Source organism: Odocoileus virginianus, chromosome 29, assembly GCF_023699985.2.
Source record: "Odocoileus virginianus isolate 20LAN1187 ecotype Illinois chromosome 29, Ovbor_1.2, whole genome shotgun sequence".
NCBI lineage: Eukaryota > Metazoa > Chordata > Mammalia > Artiodactyla > Cervidae > Odocoileus > Odocoileus virginianus.
This window is the reverse complement of record NC_069702.1, coordinates 14,067,755-14,085,346: the sequence shown is the minus strand read 5'-3', so window position 1 is coordinate 14,085,346 and position 17,592 is coordinate 14,067,755. Positions and strand designations below refer to the sequence as shown.

Genomic DNA, 17,592 nt, shown 5'->3' with positions numbered 1-17,592 from the left:
TGGGAAAGATTGAGGGCAGGAGGAGAAGGGGACAACAGAGGATGAGATGGTTGAATGGCTCACTGACTCAATGGACATGGGTTTGGGTGGACTCCGGGAATTGGTGATGGACAGGGAGGCCTGGCGTGCTGTGGTTCATGAGGTTTCAAAGACTTGGACACGACTGAGCGACTGAACTAACTGATTGACTCTCACTGGCTCTGCCTGGTCACCTAAGTGGCCAGCATGGGTAAGTCTACTCCTTACAGGAGTCCCTAAAACCAGAACATTGTGAACATTTGTCAAGCTGACCGGTGTTGTTCAGATGTCACTTGCCAGGGCCTTTCCTCATTCAACTGTCCAATTCTCCTACCCCCAGAGGCTGGGATCATGAACACACCTCACGACTGAAGCACATGAGACTGGGGAGCCCATGGAGACTGGAAGGTATGACCTCATTTGCCCAAGATCCTATACCTAGAAAGTGCCAAGCCAGGACTCAGATTCAAGTCCACATTCTGTGCTCACTCCATGAGGTTAGGACTTTGGGAAATGGCAAATCACTCCAGTATGCTTGCCTGGAAAATTCCAGACAGAAGAGCCTGGCAGACTACAGTCCAAGGGGTGGCAAAGGGTGAGACACGACTGAGCATGCACACACTTGGGTTTAGATCCTAGTGGTAAAGAACCCGCCTGCCAATGCAGGAGACATCATGAGATGCAGGTTTGATCCCGGGGTTGGGAAGATCCTCTGGAGGAGGGCATGGCAATCCACTCCAGTATCCTTGCCTGAGAATCCCATGGACAGAGGAGCCTGGCAGGCTGCAGTCCATAAGGTAGCAATAATTTGGATGGGACTGAAGCGATTTAGCATGTATGCACATATTTGGGGATTATGGAAGAAAAAGCTCAGGAAGAGCCTTGGGGACATGGATTTTGATTGTACACCTGGGTATAATCTAAGTAAAGACACAGCAATGCATTTGTATCCAGTGTGGCCCTGTCTGGTGGCAGACATTGAAGAAGTGATGCCTCTGCACTGCTGTGGGGGATTTCTGTGGGGTCATTGTGGGGACACGGAAGAGGGGGCATCTTAGAGAGCCCCCTGAGCCCCCTGGAGAAGTAGAGAAGAGAACAGACTCCTTTCATCAGTCTGGCACACAAGCCTTTCTCATCTCACCCCAGCCCGCCCCCCAGCTTCATTTCATATGGCATCCTCTTGGCACCATCTCGAAAGGTGAAAAGTGAAGCCACAGAATGGGAGAAATTCCCAAATCATAACCCGATAAAGGACTTTTATCCAGAAAATGGAAAGAGCTCTTACAACTCCATAATAAGAGAAAGGCAACTTCAAATGCGCAAAGGATCTGAGCAGACATTTCACTAGAGAAGATATACAAACAGTCAATGGGCCCATGAAAAGATTGCTCAGCGTGAGCAGTCAACACGGGGTGCACACCCAATCCACAGTGAAGACATGGCTTCATACCACTAGGTCACTGTATCAGAAAAGGCAGAGAAATACAAGTCTTGGTGGGAATGTGGAGAAATTGGACATACTCTGCAGATAAGAGTGGAAAATGGTGCAGCAGCCATGGGAATTGGTCAGGAAGGGTTAAACAGAGTTTCCTGTGACCTTGGAAATTCCACTCCTTGGAATCAACCAAGAAAAAAGGAAAGCTTCTGTCCACACAAAAACTTGGACATGCATGTTCACAGCAGCCTTATTCACAACAGCCCCCAATCAGAAACCACCCAAATACACATGAGTTGGGTGAGTAGTAGTTGCTCAATTGTGTCTGACTCTTTGCGACCCCATGAACTATATAGCCCACCAGGCTCCTCTGTCCACAGAATTCTCTGGGTAAGAATACTGGCTTGGGTTGCCATTTCCTTCTCCAGGGGATCTTTCCAACCCAGGGACTGAACATGGGGCTCCTGATCTGCAGGCAAATTCTTTACCATCTGAACCGTCAGGGAAGCCCATGAGCTGAGGACTAGATAAATGAACCAAGATGTATCTCTCAATGGAATGTGAATCCAGAGGAAGAAGAAGGTTCTCATTCAGGCTGCAACAAGGAGGAAACTTGGAGATATGATGAGAGATGAAAGAAGCCAGTCTCCAAAGGACCCCACGTGGTATGATACCATTGTATGAAATGTCCATAGAGGCAAATCCAGAGAGATGGAAAGGCAATTCAGGTAGCCAGGGCACCCCCCCCGCCCCAGGGCGGGGTGGGGGTGGCAAAAGTGAGGATATGAGTTTCTTTCTTTGGGGTGATGGAAATATCCAAAAACTAACTGTGCAGATTCCTGCACAATTCTGTTAGTACTTAGTTAGTTCAGTCGCTCAGTCATTTCTGACTCTTTGCGACCCCATGAACCACAGCACGCCAGGCCTCCCTGTCCATCACAAACTCCTGGAGTCCACCCAAACCCATGTCCATTGAGTCAGTGATGCCATCCAACCATCTCTTCCTCTGTCGTCCCCTTCTCCTCCTGCCCTCAGTCTTTCCCAGCATCAGGGTCTTTTCCAATGAGTCAGCTCTCCACATTAGCTGGCCAAAGAATTGAAGGTTCAGCTTCAACATCAGTCCTTCCAATGAACACCCAGGACTGATCTCCTTTAGGATGGACTGGTTGGATCTCTTTGCAGTCCAAGGGACTCTTAAGAGTCTTCTCCAACACCACAGTTCAAAAGCATCAATTCTTCTGTGCTCAGCTTTCTTTATAGTCCAACTCTCACATCCATACATGACTACTGGAAAAACCATAGCCTTGACTAGATGGACCTTTGTTGGCAAAGTAATGTCTCTGCTTTTTAATCTGCTGTCTAGGTTAGTCATAACTTTCCTTCCAAGGAGTAAGCATCTTTTAATTTCATGACTGCAATCACCATCCACAGTGATTTTGGAGCCCAGAAAAATGAAGTCAGCCACTGTTTCCACTGTTTCCCCATCTATTTGCCATGAAGTGATGGGACTGGATGCCATGATCTTAGTTTTCTGAATGTTGAGCTTTAAGCCAACATTTTCACTTTCCTCTTTCACTTTCCTCAAGAGCCTATTTAGTTCTTCTTCACTTTCTGCCGTAAGGGTGGTGTCACCTGCATATCTAAGGGATAGGTTTCATGCAAGGATGGGCTCAATAAAGGGCAGAAATGGTATGGGCCTAACAGAAGCAGAAGGTATTAACAAGAGGTGGCAAGAATACACAGAAAAACTGTACAAAAAAGATCTTCACGACCCAGATAATCATGATGGTGTGATCACTCACCTAGAGCCAGACATCCTGGAATGCGAAGTCAAGTGGGCCTTAGGAAGCATCACTACGAACAAAGCTAGTGAAGGTGATGGAATTCCAGTTGAGCTATTTCAAATCCTGAAAGATGATGCTGTGAAAGTGCTGCACTCAATATGTCACCAAATTTGGAAAACTCAGCAGTGACCACAGGACTAGAAAAGGTCAATTTTCATTCTAATCTCAAAGAAAGGCAATGCCAAAGAATGCTCAAACTACTGCACAATTGTACTCATCTCACATGCTAGTAAAGTAATGCTCAAAATTCTCCAAGCCAGGCTTCAGCAATATGTGAACTGTGAACTTCTAGATGTTCAAGCTGGTTTTAGAAAAGGCAGAGGAACCAGAGATCAAATTGCCAACATCCGCTGGATCATCAAAAAAGCAAGAGAGTTCAAGAAAAACATCTATTTCTGCTTTATTGACTATGCCAAAGCCTTTGACTGTGAATCACAGTAAACTGTGGAAAATTCTGAAAGAGATGGGCATACAAGACCACCTGACCTGCCTCTTGAGAAACCTGTGTGCAGGTCAGGAAGCAACAGTTAGAACTGGACATGGAAAAACAGACTGGTTCCAAATAGGAAAAGGAGTACATCCAGGCTGTATATTGTCTCCATGCTTATTTAACTTTTATGCAGAGTACATCACGAGAAATGCTGGGTTGGAGGAAGCACAAGCTGGAATCAAGATTGCTGGGCAAAATATCAATAACCTCAGACATGCAGATGACACCACCCTTATGGCACAACTCTGTGGGCACACAAAATTGCATATGCATGTACACTGTAATGTGGTGACTTGTATGGTATGTGAAATATATCCACACGCTTGTCATATATGACAGAACAAAGGCCCTGCTCCAGCAAGCTGGGCCTGCAGTGGTCTGTGCACATAGTGGCTGCCCCCCTCAGGCCTTTGCACAGGCAGGTTCTTCTAAGGAACCACTGTCCTCTCGTCTGACCGATGGATTCCCTCCAGACTTCAAGGCCTCAGGCCTGGCTCTGGCGGTCTCGTCCCTGCCAAGCCTCCTCTCAGCCGCCCTCTCTCTATTCCAACAGGCTGCCCTCTCTGGCTGTGTGGCAGGTGCTGGCTGTACCCTTCCTGGGGGGTGAGGGAGCCCAGTAAGAAGCACACCTTCCCTCACCTGAGCCCAAAGCACCTGAAGACACACAGGGGTGAGGCAGACGGACAGCAGGACGCTCCGGGGAACGGCTGCGCGGGGATGTGGCTTGGGTGTGGGGCACCCGTGGGTGGGCAGAAAGGGATGGGGAGCTGGAGCGGCCCTGTAGGGGCGTTCCAGAAGGGGCGTGGGGCCCGAGTGATGACGGAGCCCAAAGCCGGCCTGCAGGCTTCCCCTTTCCCTGCCTGACCAGGGAAAGAGGCTCACATGTGCTGGGGTTGTACCCCGTTTCTGCTGCCCCCCCAACACCCTCTGCTGACCTCCCATGCTGGCTGCACTCTGCCCTCCCTGCCTGCCTCATGCCCTCCCAAGATGTCCCTGTGGACTGACTGAAGGACAGAACTTCCCATGAGCCCCCTTGGAGGCCAGTCCTGGTCTGAGCTTGCAGAGCTGCTGACAGCTGAGGGGGCTGACCTCCAGGTGACGCACGCCTTTCTCACGTCGACACCCCATCTCCCTCCCCTGCAGTCTGGCCCGTTGCCTCTCTTTCCTTCACTTCACTTTCTAGCCGGTGCTCCTCCCACACTTCCTGTTCCCCTGAGTCTTCTTCCTGTGAGGAGGTCACAGGAGGAAGCGGAAGTGGGTGTGTTGGAAGAGGCGGCTGAGGAGGAATGAAAACTGCCTGGGATGGGAACTGAGGGTGGACAAAGGTGGCTCCAAGACTCTGGGAGCCAACTTTCCTGCAGCTTAGCTGCCCTCTCCGCTGTAAACAAATGACCCCTGGTAAATGACTACATGAGTGAATGGATAGATAGATGGAAGGGTGGATGGAGATGTGGAGGGGTGGGTGCAAAGATGAATGTGTGGTGAGTGGATGGATGGATGGGAGGGTTGGTGGATGGATGGGAGGGTTGGTGGATGGATGGGTTTTCTGTGTCTCTCAATTTTAGAAAATTTTACAACGGCTACACCTTCTCTGTGGTGAACTTTGCAAACCCTCTTCCCCTCTTTTTTATTCCTGGTGGACCAACATCTTTGGAATGTATAAGTTCACAAAAGGTTTTCTTGACCTGGCCCAGTCTCACACACTTCTCCAGCACCACAGTTCAAAAGCATCAATTCTTCAGCACTCAGCCTTCTCTATAGTCCAACTCATACATCCATACATGGTTACTGGAAAAACCATAGCTTTGACTCTACAGACCTTTGTTGGCCAAGTGATGTCTCTGCTTTTTAATACGCTGTCTAGGTTTGTCAGCCATCAGACCAGTCAATCCTAAAGGAAATCAGCCCTGAATATTCATTGGAAGGACTGATGCTGAAGTTGAAGGTCTAATACTTTGGCCACCTGATGCAAAGAGCTGAGTCATTGGAAAAGACCCGATGCTGGGGAAGATTGAAGGCAGGAGGAGAGGGGATGACGGGATGAGATGGTTGGATGGCATCGTTGACTCAATGGACATGAATTTGAGCAAACTCCGGGAGAGAGTGAAGGACAGGGAAGCCTGGTGTACTGCAGTCCATGGGGTCATAAAGCATTGGACATGACTGAGCAATTAAATAGCAACAACAAGACTCACACACCTAGAAATAAACCTTGTTACACAGCAAGGGGCTTCACCACCATCAAATCCTTGACATACAGCTGGGGAAATGGAGAACCAGGTGAGGCCCTACTTGCCTAGGTCCTAGGACACTCCTGGCCTCAGAGGCAGCAATGGCTGCATCTCACCTCTCCCAGATGCTGTGCATCAGGTTGGTGTCCTTGTCCAGGAACACGGTGTAGCAGTCATTCTCCACGTGCACCAGGCGCCTGACCACTTGCCTATGATTTTTCCTGGGTCTGCGGTCAAAGTGGTTGGTGCTGCCCACGGAGGCCCCAGTCTCTTGAGTGTCCTTCTGGGCCCTCCTCGTGGGCCTGATGATGTAATACCGGTAGCTGAGTCCTGGGATGGTGGTCAGCACAAGCAGGTCATAGGCAGATGGCATCTCCTTTGAGTTCTGTACCTGCAAGTCCAGAGGGACAGGATCACATGATGGATGTCACGTGGGGGGAAGACATCTCAGTTTCCTTAGCAACCCTGGGCTGATACATCTCCTGGATGGAGTGCTCACTCCCTACGGGGACAGCAGGGTCATTCATCAATGGGCTGAGCTGGGCTCCTCTCCTGCATCCTCTCTGCTCAACAGGGTCCTAGCCCAGCCCCTTCTCCCTCCTTCCCTTCTTCTTTGGGGGCTGAAAAACCAACATCCCTCCTTTGCAACTCTCCCTGCTGGTTCCTGCCTCTGAGCCTTTGCTCACACTGTTCCCTTGACCTGGAGGGCCTCCTCTTTGGAGGGAGCTCTCTTGTCTCTTCATCCTCCAATTTCCTGGAGGAGGGAGGTTTTCAGGATTTTCCCCATCTCCAAGTTATCTGATTTAGGGATGGGATGAGGACTCTGGATCCATGTAGGGAGCCCCCTCACTCTCCAGGGAACAGGTCCCATCTCTGGGCTGCTGAGGGTTTTGTGGAGGGGGCCAATTAACAAGCTCATGTTCCTTCTCACCACCTCCAGCCTGGTTGTTCTATGAACTAAAGCAGACATGATGTTCCCACGCATACCCCTCAAACTGTCCTGAAAACTTACCTTCACTACAGTTATCATCTGTCACATTCTCTGCATTCTAATTTTGTTTCCTACTTGGATCCCCCTGCTAGAATACTAGACCCCTAAGGGCAGGGACTTTTGTCTGATTGCTTATTAAAGTTTCTCCAGCACTTAGCATAACCCTGACATGCCGTAAGTGTTCAATAATATTAAATGCATTTATTCTTAGTGGGTATTGCCTTCAGGTGGGGAGAGGGGATGTTGGGTGTTGGGTCTTCTCAAACAATATCCTTCCCTCCTCCATCAAAGTGAGAGGATCTTCCTCCTGTGTCTCAGCTAAGTGCTGGTTCGTGGTCATCATTCTGTATCTTAATTGTCCATTTCTGTGTCTGCTCCCTGAACCCCAAGTGACTCCAACGTCCCATACTCAGCTTGAGGCCACATCCCAGATAGGCGTTTGGAAGTGTTTACTGAATGGCCAAGTGATGGCAGTACCTCTATCATCTCTGCAAGGAAGGATTGGCTGGGGATACGTAGGGCACCCTCTAAAACCACTTTCAGTCCTGGTTGTGGATGGAGGTGAGGAGGGACCACACACTCACACTGGATGTGGGTGTTGCAGAAAGAGGCAGCTTGGGCTCAGCCCCTAACATGGCACATCCATAACGATCCACCTTTAAGATCCTTTATGCCCTTCCACACAAGGTGGAAATTTACGAGCGTGTGTGCTAATTCATTTCCATCATGTCCATCTCTTTGCAACCCTATGGACTGTAGCCAGCCAGGCTCCACTGTCCATAGGATTCCTCAGGCAAGAATACTGGAATAGGTTGCCATGCCCTCCTCCAGGGGATCTTCCCAACCCAGGGATCGAACCCACATCTTCTGAGGCTCCTGCATTGCAGGCAGATTCTTTACTGCTGAGCCACCGGGGAAGCCCAGAAATTTATATGAGAATATATATTCCCAAGGAGAGGCAGGAGGTGAAGCTTCCCATGCAGCTTAGATCACCTGGAGACGTTCCAAGGAGGCGACAGAAGAAGGGACTTCTGGTCATGTCAGATGCCCAAAGCCCAGGGTCAGTCCCATGGGTGGATCTCACTGACCCTAATGGACAAGTGCCCCATTATGGTGATAGCAGAGTTATTTCATGATCATGTCAAAGTTTCCCACTTTTAGGGGTCCCTGCCTGGATCAGAGACAGCAACCACAGGTGCAGATGAGGCAGGATTCCCACCCATACCTGTGCAGTCACGGGGTTGCCTGTCTCATCTGTGAGGTTGACCTCGGGGAAGTCCACAGTCAGGGTGACGATGGTGGTGACTGTCCATGCCAGGGGATTGTAGACCACGGCACGATGTCCCTCAGGCTCTGGGCCTGCATACAGACAAGAGGTGGTTACTGCTGCCACCTGACATACTCCATACATCTGGATGCCCCTCAGAACAAGGGAAACTGAGGCCAGTGAGACCGGCCCTGCAGATCCTAGGTGAGAGGGACAGGCCGAAACTTGGGATCAGACATGCAGCCCCCTCTAAACTGTTCATACTATCATCCTGATTCCCAAGCGCAGGAGTGGGGGGGTGGCCCTCCAGAAGCTGAGGGCCCATGAAATCCTCACCCATCTCTCCCTGTCAGCCCACTTTCCTGGTGAGGACGGTGAGGCCCTCAAAGGTGAATTATCTGCACAAGGTGACCCATCTCCTAAGGCCTGGCTCCAAAGCACTTGGCGAAGGAGGGGTGGAGAATTCTCTGGAGCTTGGAGGGTCACGTTCAATCACCTAGTTCAGCACTGGAGGCCCCTGTGATACGGACCTGGATACCCCTTCCACTCCATACGCCACCCCCAACCCCCACCACGTGTTGTAGGTTCTGTCCTTTCCGATGACTCCTTGATCCCTGAACACCCACACTTTCCAGCCCCTGGCCTCTGCCCGGGCAGCTCCTATGGCAGAATGCCTTTCTGGGGTCCCCACCTACCCCTTGCCCGGGGAGCTGCCCTCCTAGCTCATGGCAACGGAAGGTCCCACCAGCACTGAATCGGACCCCAGTTCTCGCTCTCTTTCTGAGATTGTCTTCCCCTCCCAATCCCAGTCTCTGTGGGCAGGGGCCTGTCTGCTGCACCCGTGGTCCCCGGGGCCTTTCCCAGGTGTGAAGGCAGGATGGGATTGTGCGCAGACACAGAGGGGAGGGCGGAGCAGCAAGGCCAGAGGGGGAAGGGCATGGTGACAGAGAGCAGGCTGAGTGCGGACCCCTGCGGAAGGTGTGGCAGGCCTGGTGCCTGCCCAGGGAGACCAACTTGTCTGTGCCCAGGATTTGCAGGGATGAAGCCCGTCAGCTTCAGGCAAATGGCCTGATCAGTCACTTTTCCCATGTGAAACTGTCATAGTCACACAGGCTGGTCAAATGGTGGCCTTGACATGATGTGGCCCCAAGCTGAGCTCGGGAGGGACCATGTTAGCATTTATTCCTCCCTCTAGTTGTCACATCGCCCCTTCTTTGTTCACAGAGAAGAAACAGAGGCTCAGAGAAGTGACTGCCCCTTGCCAACTTCCTGATGAAAGTAAGAGCCACATCTGGGATTGGGACTCGGCGTTTGAAGCCCAGTGGAACAGGCGTCTCCAAAGACCTCGAGGTTCTCTTCTTAGAAAGGGATGGGGACCCTGCCAGGCCTCAGGATCCACCACCGGGGGCATGCTTACCGGAGAGGACCGGGGACCTGTCCTGGATGATGGAGGCCATCAGCTTGCGTACCCCCTGCATCCCGGTGCTCAGGTGCTCCTCAAACATGTCTCTCACGTTGGGGGTGTGAGTCCCCGTGATGGCGTAATGGTCCTGGACCTGGGCCCCCCGCCAGAGCCGGAAGGAGTGGGGTCAGGACCTGCCCCTGCTCCGCACCTGCTCTCCTGGCACCCACTGGGCACCTTTGCAGCAGGTGCTAATGGAGAAGGTGCGGGTTCCTCCCACTTTACAGAAGAGAAAACTGAGGTCAGAGAGGCTGATGGACTTGCCCAACTTTTGTTTACCTTGATCTGAATCCCTGACCTGGGACAAAGAACAGACTTCTGGAAGCAACCCCCCCTCCGCCACTTCCACCCCCAGCTTCACCTGCCAGGCCTAGTCATCCCACAAGTGCTGCTAACCTGCTTCAGACCCACTCCATACGTGACCTTGAACTTGTCTGCACTGAGTAGGGGTGGGACTACCTCTTCTTCACAGAAGAGAACCTGAGTCACCATGGGGTGAAGTGACATTTCTGGCCACTCCAGGGGATGCATAAGTCAATCTGCTTCACCCCCCACTACACACAGTGACTAGTCCTGCCAGCTGTTAATTCCCTTTGGGTGATGATGAAAGTCATGGTCAGTGCAGCCCATTTCTGACTGGATGAAGACACAAGTTATAGAACTTCTTAGATCTCAGTTTCCACATCTGGACAGTGGGGGACAAGTGAGATGGAAATTAGTGAACAACTTCCTCTGTAGCAGCCACAAAGCCCACAGGGTTATGTACTGGGTATGTTATCCCATTCAGTGGGCCGCCGCCTTCCTAGGTAGACATTGTCCAGGGAGTGAACTGGGCTCAGAGAGGCAAAGTCACTTGCCTGAGGCCACACAGCTCAGCTGAGATTGAACCTGCAGAGGACGGCTGGGCACCAATACTGCCCCACTCCGCCCTTTACCCTCCGGGTGGGTCTGATTCTAAAGCTCACTGAAGCCACCAGGGGGACGTCTGGGGACCTAGCCTTAATGCAGCTTCATCGTGCATGGGTCCCGGGACCCAGGATGACCTCACTGTTCTCATCTGTCAGATGGACCTGTAGTGACCGGGAACCAGCCTAGGTGGTGGCCTAGGGAGGGGGATGAACACACCCAGGAGGGTCCGATCCTGTTCCTGCCATGGAGAGGTGTGGTGTTACCTCGGAGACCGCCCAGCGGAGCTGCTGGAGCCACTGCAGGGCCCAGGCCGGGTCCAGGGACCGGTGGGGAGCCAACATGAAGCGTGTGAACATGGACTCCCCGGCGTAGAGCAGAGCGCTGGCTCGCCGCGCCAGCCCCTTGAGCCCACTTCGGGAGGCGTAGAACCCAGTCCAGGAATGAAGCACATCTAGGAGAATAAGACCAGTAATGGGTGTGAGGCCCTGCCCACGGAGGCCTCTGAGCCCTAGTCTGGGAAGGGCTGAGGATGATTCGGCCAGTGAAAGGTCTGCCTGGATAACCTGGGAGACAACCCAGGATAGGCATTGATCTCAGGGCTTCCCTGGTAGCTCAGACGGTAAAGCATCTGCCTGCAATGCGGGAGACTCGGGTTTGATCCCTGGGTCGGGAAGATCCCTGGAGAAGGAAATGGCAACCCATTCCAGCATCCTTGCCTGGAGAATCCCATGGACGGAGGAACCTGGTAGGCTATAGTCCACAGGGTCGCAAAGAGTTGGACATGACTGAGCAACTTCACTTTCACTTTCAGGGCCCCTACACCAACTAGGCCAGCAAAAGCCCAAGACCCCTGAAAGGCCTGGGTAGATGGGAAGGTCTGGCTGGTCTGGGCCAGGCCTGGAGAGGCCTGGATACTGAGGTGACAGGAATGATGGAGACATGAATCTCAGTGTGAGCCTGTGGGTGCTAAGCCATTTCAGTCGTGTCCAACCCTATGCGACCCTATGGACTGCAGCCCGCCAGGCTCCTCTGTCCATGGGATTCTCCAGGCAAGAATACTGGAGTGGGTTGTCCTGCCCTCCTCAGCGTGAGCTGGGACCCTGGGAAAGCCTGTGGGCAAAGGGCTTGGAGGACTTGAGGGGAGGAGGGAGTGGGACGAGGGCCAAAAGGACAGGACCCACAGAAGTGCCTGGAATGCTGGCAGCCCCTGTGTGTGTCACTTCTAGGGTGACTAGGAGCCTGGACCGGCCTGCATTTCAGCGGGGTCCCTCTGGCTGCCTGCGGGGAGGGGCAGGAGAGGTGGTGGCAGCTGAGAGAGCCTGGTAGACACTGTCCTGACCCTGACTGACAGGACAAGGTGGGGGGTGGGAGGACGGAGGCCGAGCACCTTGGGGACAGGCTGTGTCTCAGCAGGTGGCTCACTGTTCCCTGCTATTTCTGCTTCCTGCCTCCTCCCCAGGCTGGTGGTGGCTTGGTGGTTTAGTTGCTAAGTCGTGTCCGACTCTTGCAACCCCATGGACTGTGGCCTACCAGGCTCCTCTGTCCATGGAATTCTCCAGGCAAGAATACTGGAGTGGGTTGCCATTTCCTTCTCCAGGGGATCTTCCTGACCCAGGAATCGAACCCAGGTCTCCTGCATGCAGGCAGGTTCTTTACCATCTGAGCTACAAGGGAAGCCTCCCAGGCTGAGCTGTGCGCCTATTCCCTGTGCTTCCCTCAAAGGACCTGGCTCAGACCAGGAGGGGTAGCCGCCTGGCCTGGGGAAGGGTCACAGATGCAAGGGTCCTCCACAGCTCCTCCCCCGCGATGAGTGTGTACAGGTCAGGCACAGCCTCTCCACAGCCTCAGCTCTAAGCTCGGCACCAACTGACCAAAGCTGACAAGATCCCACAGCCCTCAGATCAGGGCCCAAACCTCCTCTGTGATGTCCAGCCTCTGATTAAATGGTGCTTCCTCCAGCAAGCGGAAAGGGAAATGGCAACCCACCCCAGGATTCTTGCCTGGAGAATTCCATGCACAGAGGAGCCTGGCGGGCTACAGTCTATAGAGTCACAAACAGGACTGAGTGACCAACACACCTCCAGGAGGAAGTTACGTAGCCACCCCCACCCACCTCCACATCCACTGGACTTCTCTGCATCCCCTCCACCTGGATGAAGCCACTTTCCCACAGGCTTCTCCCTCCAACCTAACATAACCCCGCCTACATCCTGGTATCCCCTCCCACCTCAAGTGTAACCAGACCCACATAGAGCATCCACTTCCACCTGGGGTGGAGCCCTGCCCACATCCATGCAGCTCCTCCCACCTACACCAGCCCACCAGGCTCCTCTGTCCATGGAATTCTCCAGGCTAGAATGTAGCCATTTCCTTCTCCAGGGGATCTTCCCAACCCAGGGATCCAACCCAGGTCTCCCGCACTGCAGGCTCATTCTTTACTGTCTAAGACAGCAGGGAAGCCCAGGAATACTGGAGTGGGTAGCCTATCCCTTCTCCAGGGGATCTGCCCGTCCCAGGAATCAAACCAGGGTCTCCTGCATTGCAGGTGTGTGTGTGTGTGTTCAAGTCACACATTGCTGTGTGTGAATTCTTTACCAGCTGAGCTACCAGGGAAGACACACCAGAAGCCAGTCCTCTCCTAATCTGAGGTTCCTGGGAAGTGTCCTGAGAGCTAAGCAGTTTCCCCTTCTCACCACTCAGATGAGAGGCCAAGGCCCAAGAGGCACTACCAACCCAGGTCTGGGGGAGTCAGGGCAGCACCCAACCCGGAACCAACCCCTCGTGGTGGGGACCCATCCTGATGTCTCTTTGCAAAGGAAGGAGATGAGAAGTATTTATGGTTGAACTGCCATGTCGGTGTCCCTCCAGTCCTCCTGGGCCCCACTTCACTGATAACCAAACGGGGGCTCAGAGCGGTGACATCACTTACTGGAAGCAACCCAGCCCATGAGGCGAGGAGCTGTGATCTAAACCCAGGTGAGCATCTGAGTCACCGTGTGGGGCCAGCCTCCTGAGGCACCATGCCTGCCCAGTGGTGAGGGCGGGCAGCGGACAGGCCCGGATAGACCTAGCTCCAGGGACCCTGGCCCCATGGTGAATGTTCAGCTGGAGGATGCCCCTGTGAGCCTGGCTTGCCTGCCTGTCCCGTGTGGATAGCCTCCCGTCTCCTCTGTCCCTTCCACAAGGGCCTCTCCAGCTGAGTGATCCCAGCATGGACCTGGGGCTGGGCAAAGCTGGCTGGAGGCAGGGCCTGATTTGTCTCTGGGATGTCCTGGCTAAAGCTGACCGGGGCCCTTTCCTCTCTCACTCCCCAGACCTCGGCTTCTCCTTCTGGGAAAATGGGGAGCAAGGCAACAAGGATCCTTCAAAAGCGCTCATATTTTATGCAGTGGAGGTATTAGATGGTTCAACAATTTGGACAGCCCCATTCCCTACTGATGCCCTGAGCAGGGCCTGAACCAGGGTGTGGAGGGTATTTCTGCCTCTCCTGCTCAGCGTGACGCTGTGTGTGGATCATTCCTGCCTGGCTTGCAGACAGGGGAGCTGGGTCAGCAGGAGAACGGTCAGCAAGAGGTGTGAGTGTGGCTTGTCCTGAGACAGGTGTTAATGCTGGGCTTCATTCAGGGTACTTAAGGCCCTAAACTGGCTTCCTCAGCAGGCACTGCCTGGATCACGTCTAGGTTTTGATCCAACACAAGACAGAGTTGACGCCGGAAGCTACATCTGCTGAGTGCTTCTGGACCACTTACTAGGCTAAAACATCTTTTTGTTCCACTTTGTTTTGACACGTGATGGACTAAGCAAGATTAATGCTTCCCCTGTTTTACTGACATGGGACAGAACCATGTCATGCATGTACCCAGGCAGAAGGCTCACCCCACAACCTTGAAATAACTTAGACTGTGCTGTCTGCAGCCAGACCAGTCCTGGCCTCTGGGACACAGGCTGGAGGGAGACAAGGTCCCCCAATAATGACTAGGTGGTAATGGAAGAAAACTGGGGCCCTGGGGCAAGGAGGGGCCAAGTGATCTAGCCTTGAAGTCAGGAAAGGCTTCCTGGAGGAGGTGACGCTGCAAGACTATTAGGATTTGCAGGAAAAGAAGGTGCCAATAGGGCACTCTTTCAGGTAGCACTGTAGTTAAAGGCATAGAGGCAGGAACCCGCTGTGTGTGGACAATGGTGAGAGGCTCAGTGTGGTGGGAAGCAGGCTGTGTGTCTCTATGAGTCAGGTAGGTGGGGTAGGGGCCATCTCTGCCCCAGTACCTCTAGCAGGCTCCGAGCACAGGGCTGCACAGACGCTGAGTTGGGGGAGCCTCGTACCTGCCTGGCACCGAATCACCACCTCAGTCCCCAGAGTCACATACCTGAGGAATAGGGCAGGAAGTCGTGTTGGTTTCGGACTTTCCATGACATATGTTTAGAGTGTATGGCTTGGAAGTAGTCGCTCAGTGTGGCGTACTCCAAGAAGACACCAGTATTGGGTGTGAGGCTGTTGATGTGGTTCATTAGATGGTCCATGTTGGCAAATTGCGCCGAGGCATTGAAGAACTGACTGTCGCATCCCTGTGGGCCAGAAGCAACACCCTGCACTTCTGGAAACAGAGCGCAAACTAAACAGGGTGAGTTCCTCTTCAGCTCTCTCCCATTCTCCTTAGTGGGCCACAAGTTCCCAAACCAGCTCCCAAGCCCTGTACTCTAGATGTTTCTCTCTGCCTCTCTCTGTTTCTCTCTCCTTTTTTATATTATATCTCCAATGCTTGTTTATCCTCTAGCTCCAGGATTCCACCTTTTCACCACATTTCCCCATTCCTCCAACCTTCTCAATCCTCCCTGTGCAACCACAAACTTTCATATCTTCTTCTCTGAGTTTGGCTTTTAAAGATTCCACATTTAAGTGAGATCAGGTGGCTGTTTTCCTGTGCCTGATTGATTCCACTTTCTTAAATCAGCACTATTACTAATTATCAATCACATTAATTATAATAAGATAATTATGATGAATAAAAATTAGAATAGCTTGCTCTAATACACTTACCTTAATATTACCCTAAGTGCATGAGACAAGTGCTCGGGCCTGGTGCACTGGGAAGACCCAGAGGGATCGGGTGGAGAGGGAGGTGGGAGGGGGGACAGGGATGGGGAATACATGTAAATCCATGGCTAATTCATTTCAATGTATGACAAAAACTACTGCAATGATGTAAAGTAATTAGCCTCCAACTAATAAAAATAAATGGAAAAAAAAATATTACCCTAAGATGGTCGTCAAAAAATTAATAAATTTCTGGAAATATGTAATCTACCAAGACTAAATTATGAATAAATAGGAAGTATGGTTCCAATTTTAGTATATGTGCTGCCAAAGTGACAATGAATAAATAGCAAGTATGAACTGGAGAAGAGTATGGCAATTCACTCCAGTATTCTTGCCTGGAGAATCCTATGGGCAGAGGAGCCTGGCGGGCTACAGTCCATAGGGTCACATAGAGTTGGACACGACTGAGTGACTAATACACGTACACAGGAAGTATGAACAGATAGAATACTAGTAACAAAATTAAACTAGTTTTCAAATACCTCCCAAGAAACAAAAGATCAGATTTCAAGAAGATTTCTACCAAATATTGAAGAGGAATTAATACCAATCTTTTTTAGTCTCTTCCAAAAATTAGAAGAGGATAGAACACTTTAAATAAGTATGATTTTTTAAGACTAACATTCGCCTTACATCAAACCAGACAAGGAAGCCTCAAGAAAAGAAGATTATAGCCCAGTGTCCCTGATGAATATAGATAGAAAAATGTTCAACAATATATTCACGGAACAAATCGAACAATACATGGAAACAGTATTACACCATGATCAAGAAGGATTTATTCCAGGAATGTAAGGGTGTTTCAACAGCCACAAATAAATCAATGTGCAACACCACATTAAGAAAATGCAGATAAAAATCATATGATCATCTTAATCAATGCAGAAAAAGCATGTGACAGAATTCAGCTTTCATTTATGACCAAAAGTCTCATCATAGTGGGTATGGAGAGAATATACCTCAACCTGATGAAGGTCATGTATGACAAACCCACCCCGGGCAACACATTCAATGATGAAAAACTGAAAGCTTTTCCTGTAAGATCAGAAAAGACACAGATGATCGCATGTACCACTTTTATCTAATATGGTGTTACAAATCATAGCTGCAGCAATTAGGAAAGAAAAGAAAAGGCACAGGAATTAGAATAAAAGCAATAAAAACTGTCACTCCTGGCAGCTGTAATGATGTTATATGTAAAAAATCCTAGAGATATAAACTGTAAGAATTAATAAATTCACTATGCTGTGTTGTAAGATAAAAAGTCAGCGTACACAATCATATGTTGATAAGCATTTCTCTACACTAGCAACAAACTGTCATAGAGAGAAATGAAGAAAACAATCTATTGATAGTTGCATCAAAAAGGTGAAATACCTAGGAATACTTTTAACTGAGTAGGGGACAGACCTGCACACTGAAGCCCGTAAGACAGTGATTATAGAAATTGCAGAAGAGGCAAATGGCAAATATTCTGTGCTCATGATTGAAAGAATTGATGAAATGTCCACATTTCCCAAATCTATCTACAGATTCAATGCAAAGCCTATTACAATTCCAGTGACATTTTCCCTAGAAATAAAACAACCAATCCTAAAATTTTTTGGAACCACGGAAGACCCTGAGTAGTCAAATCACCCTTGAGGAAGAAGAACTGTACAGGAAGCATCATGACTCTGATTTCATCATATGCTACAAAGCGATACTAATCAAAATAGGCTCAGTATTGACATAAAAAGAGACACAAAGATCAATGGGAGAGGATAGAAAGCTCAGAAATAAGCCACACATACAAGGTAATTATTTTACATCAAAGGAGCCAATATTATAAAATGGGGAAAGGACATTTT

At 50.8% G+C, this 17,592-nt stretch overlaps 1 protein-coding gene across 1 annotated transcript in view; it reads right to left on the bottom strand.

Moving 5' to 3' along the window:
* The window catches only part of LOC110144231 (epididymis-specific alpha-mannosidase-like), a 42,281-nt gene that overhangs the window by 10,430 nt on the left and 14,259 nt on the right, over positions 1 to 17,592 (bottom strand). The window contains exons 7-11 of the mRNA XM_070458150.1: positions 15,012 to 15,210; positions 10,911 to 11,098; positions 9,694 to 9,832; positions 8,235 to 8,368; positions 6,135 to 6,409 (exon numbers count right to left, since the gene is read on the bottom strand). Of these exons, the coding sequence (XP_070314251.1) occupies positions 6,135 to 6,409; positions 8,235 to 8,368; positions 9,694 to 9,832; positions 10,911 to 11,098; positions 15,012 to 15,210 (935 nt within the window). The remainder of the gene's footprint in view (positions 1 to 6,134; positions 6,410 to 8,234; positions 8,369 to 9,693; positions 9,833 to 10,910; positions 11,099 to 15,011; positions 15,211 to 17,592) is intronic.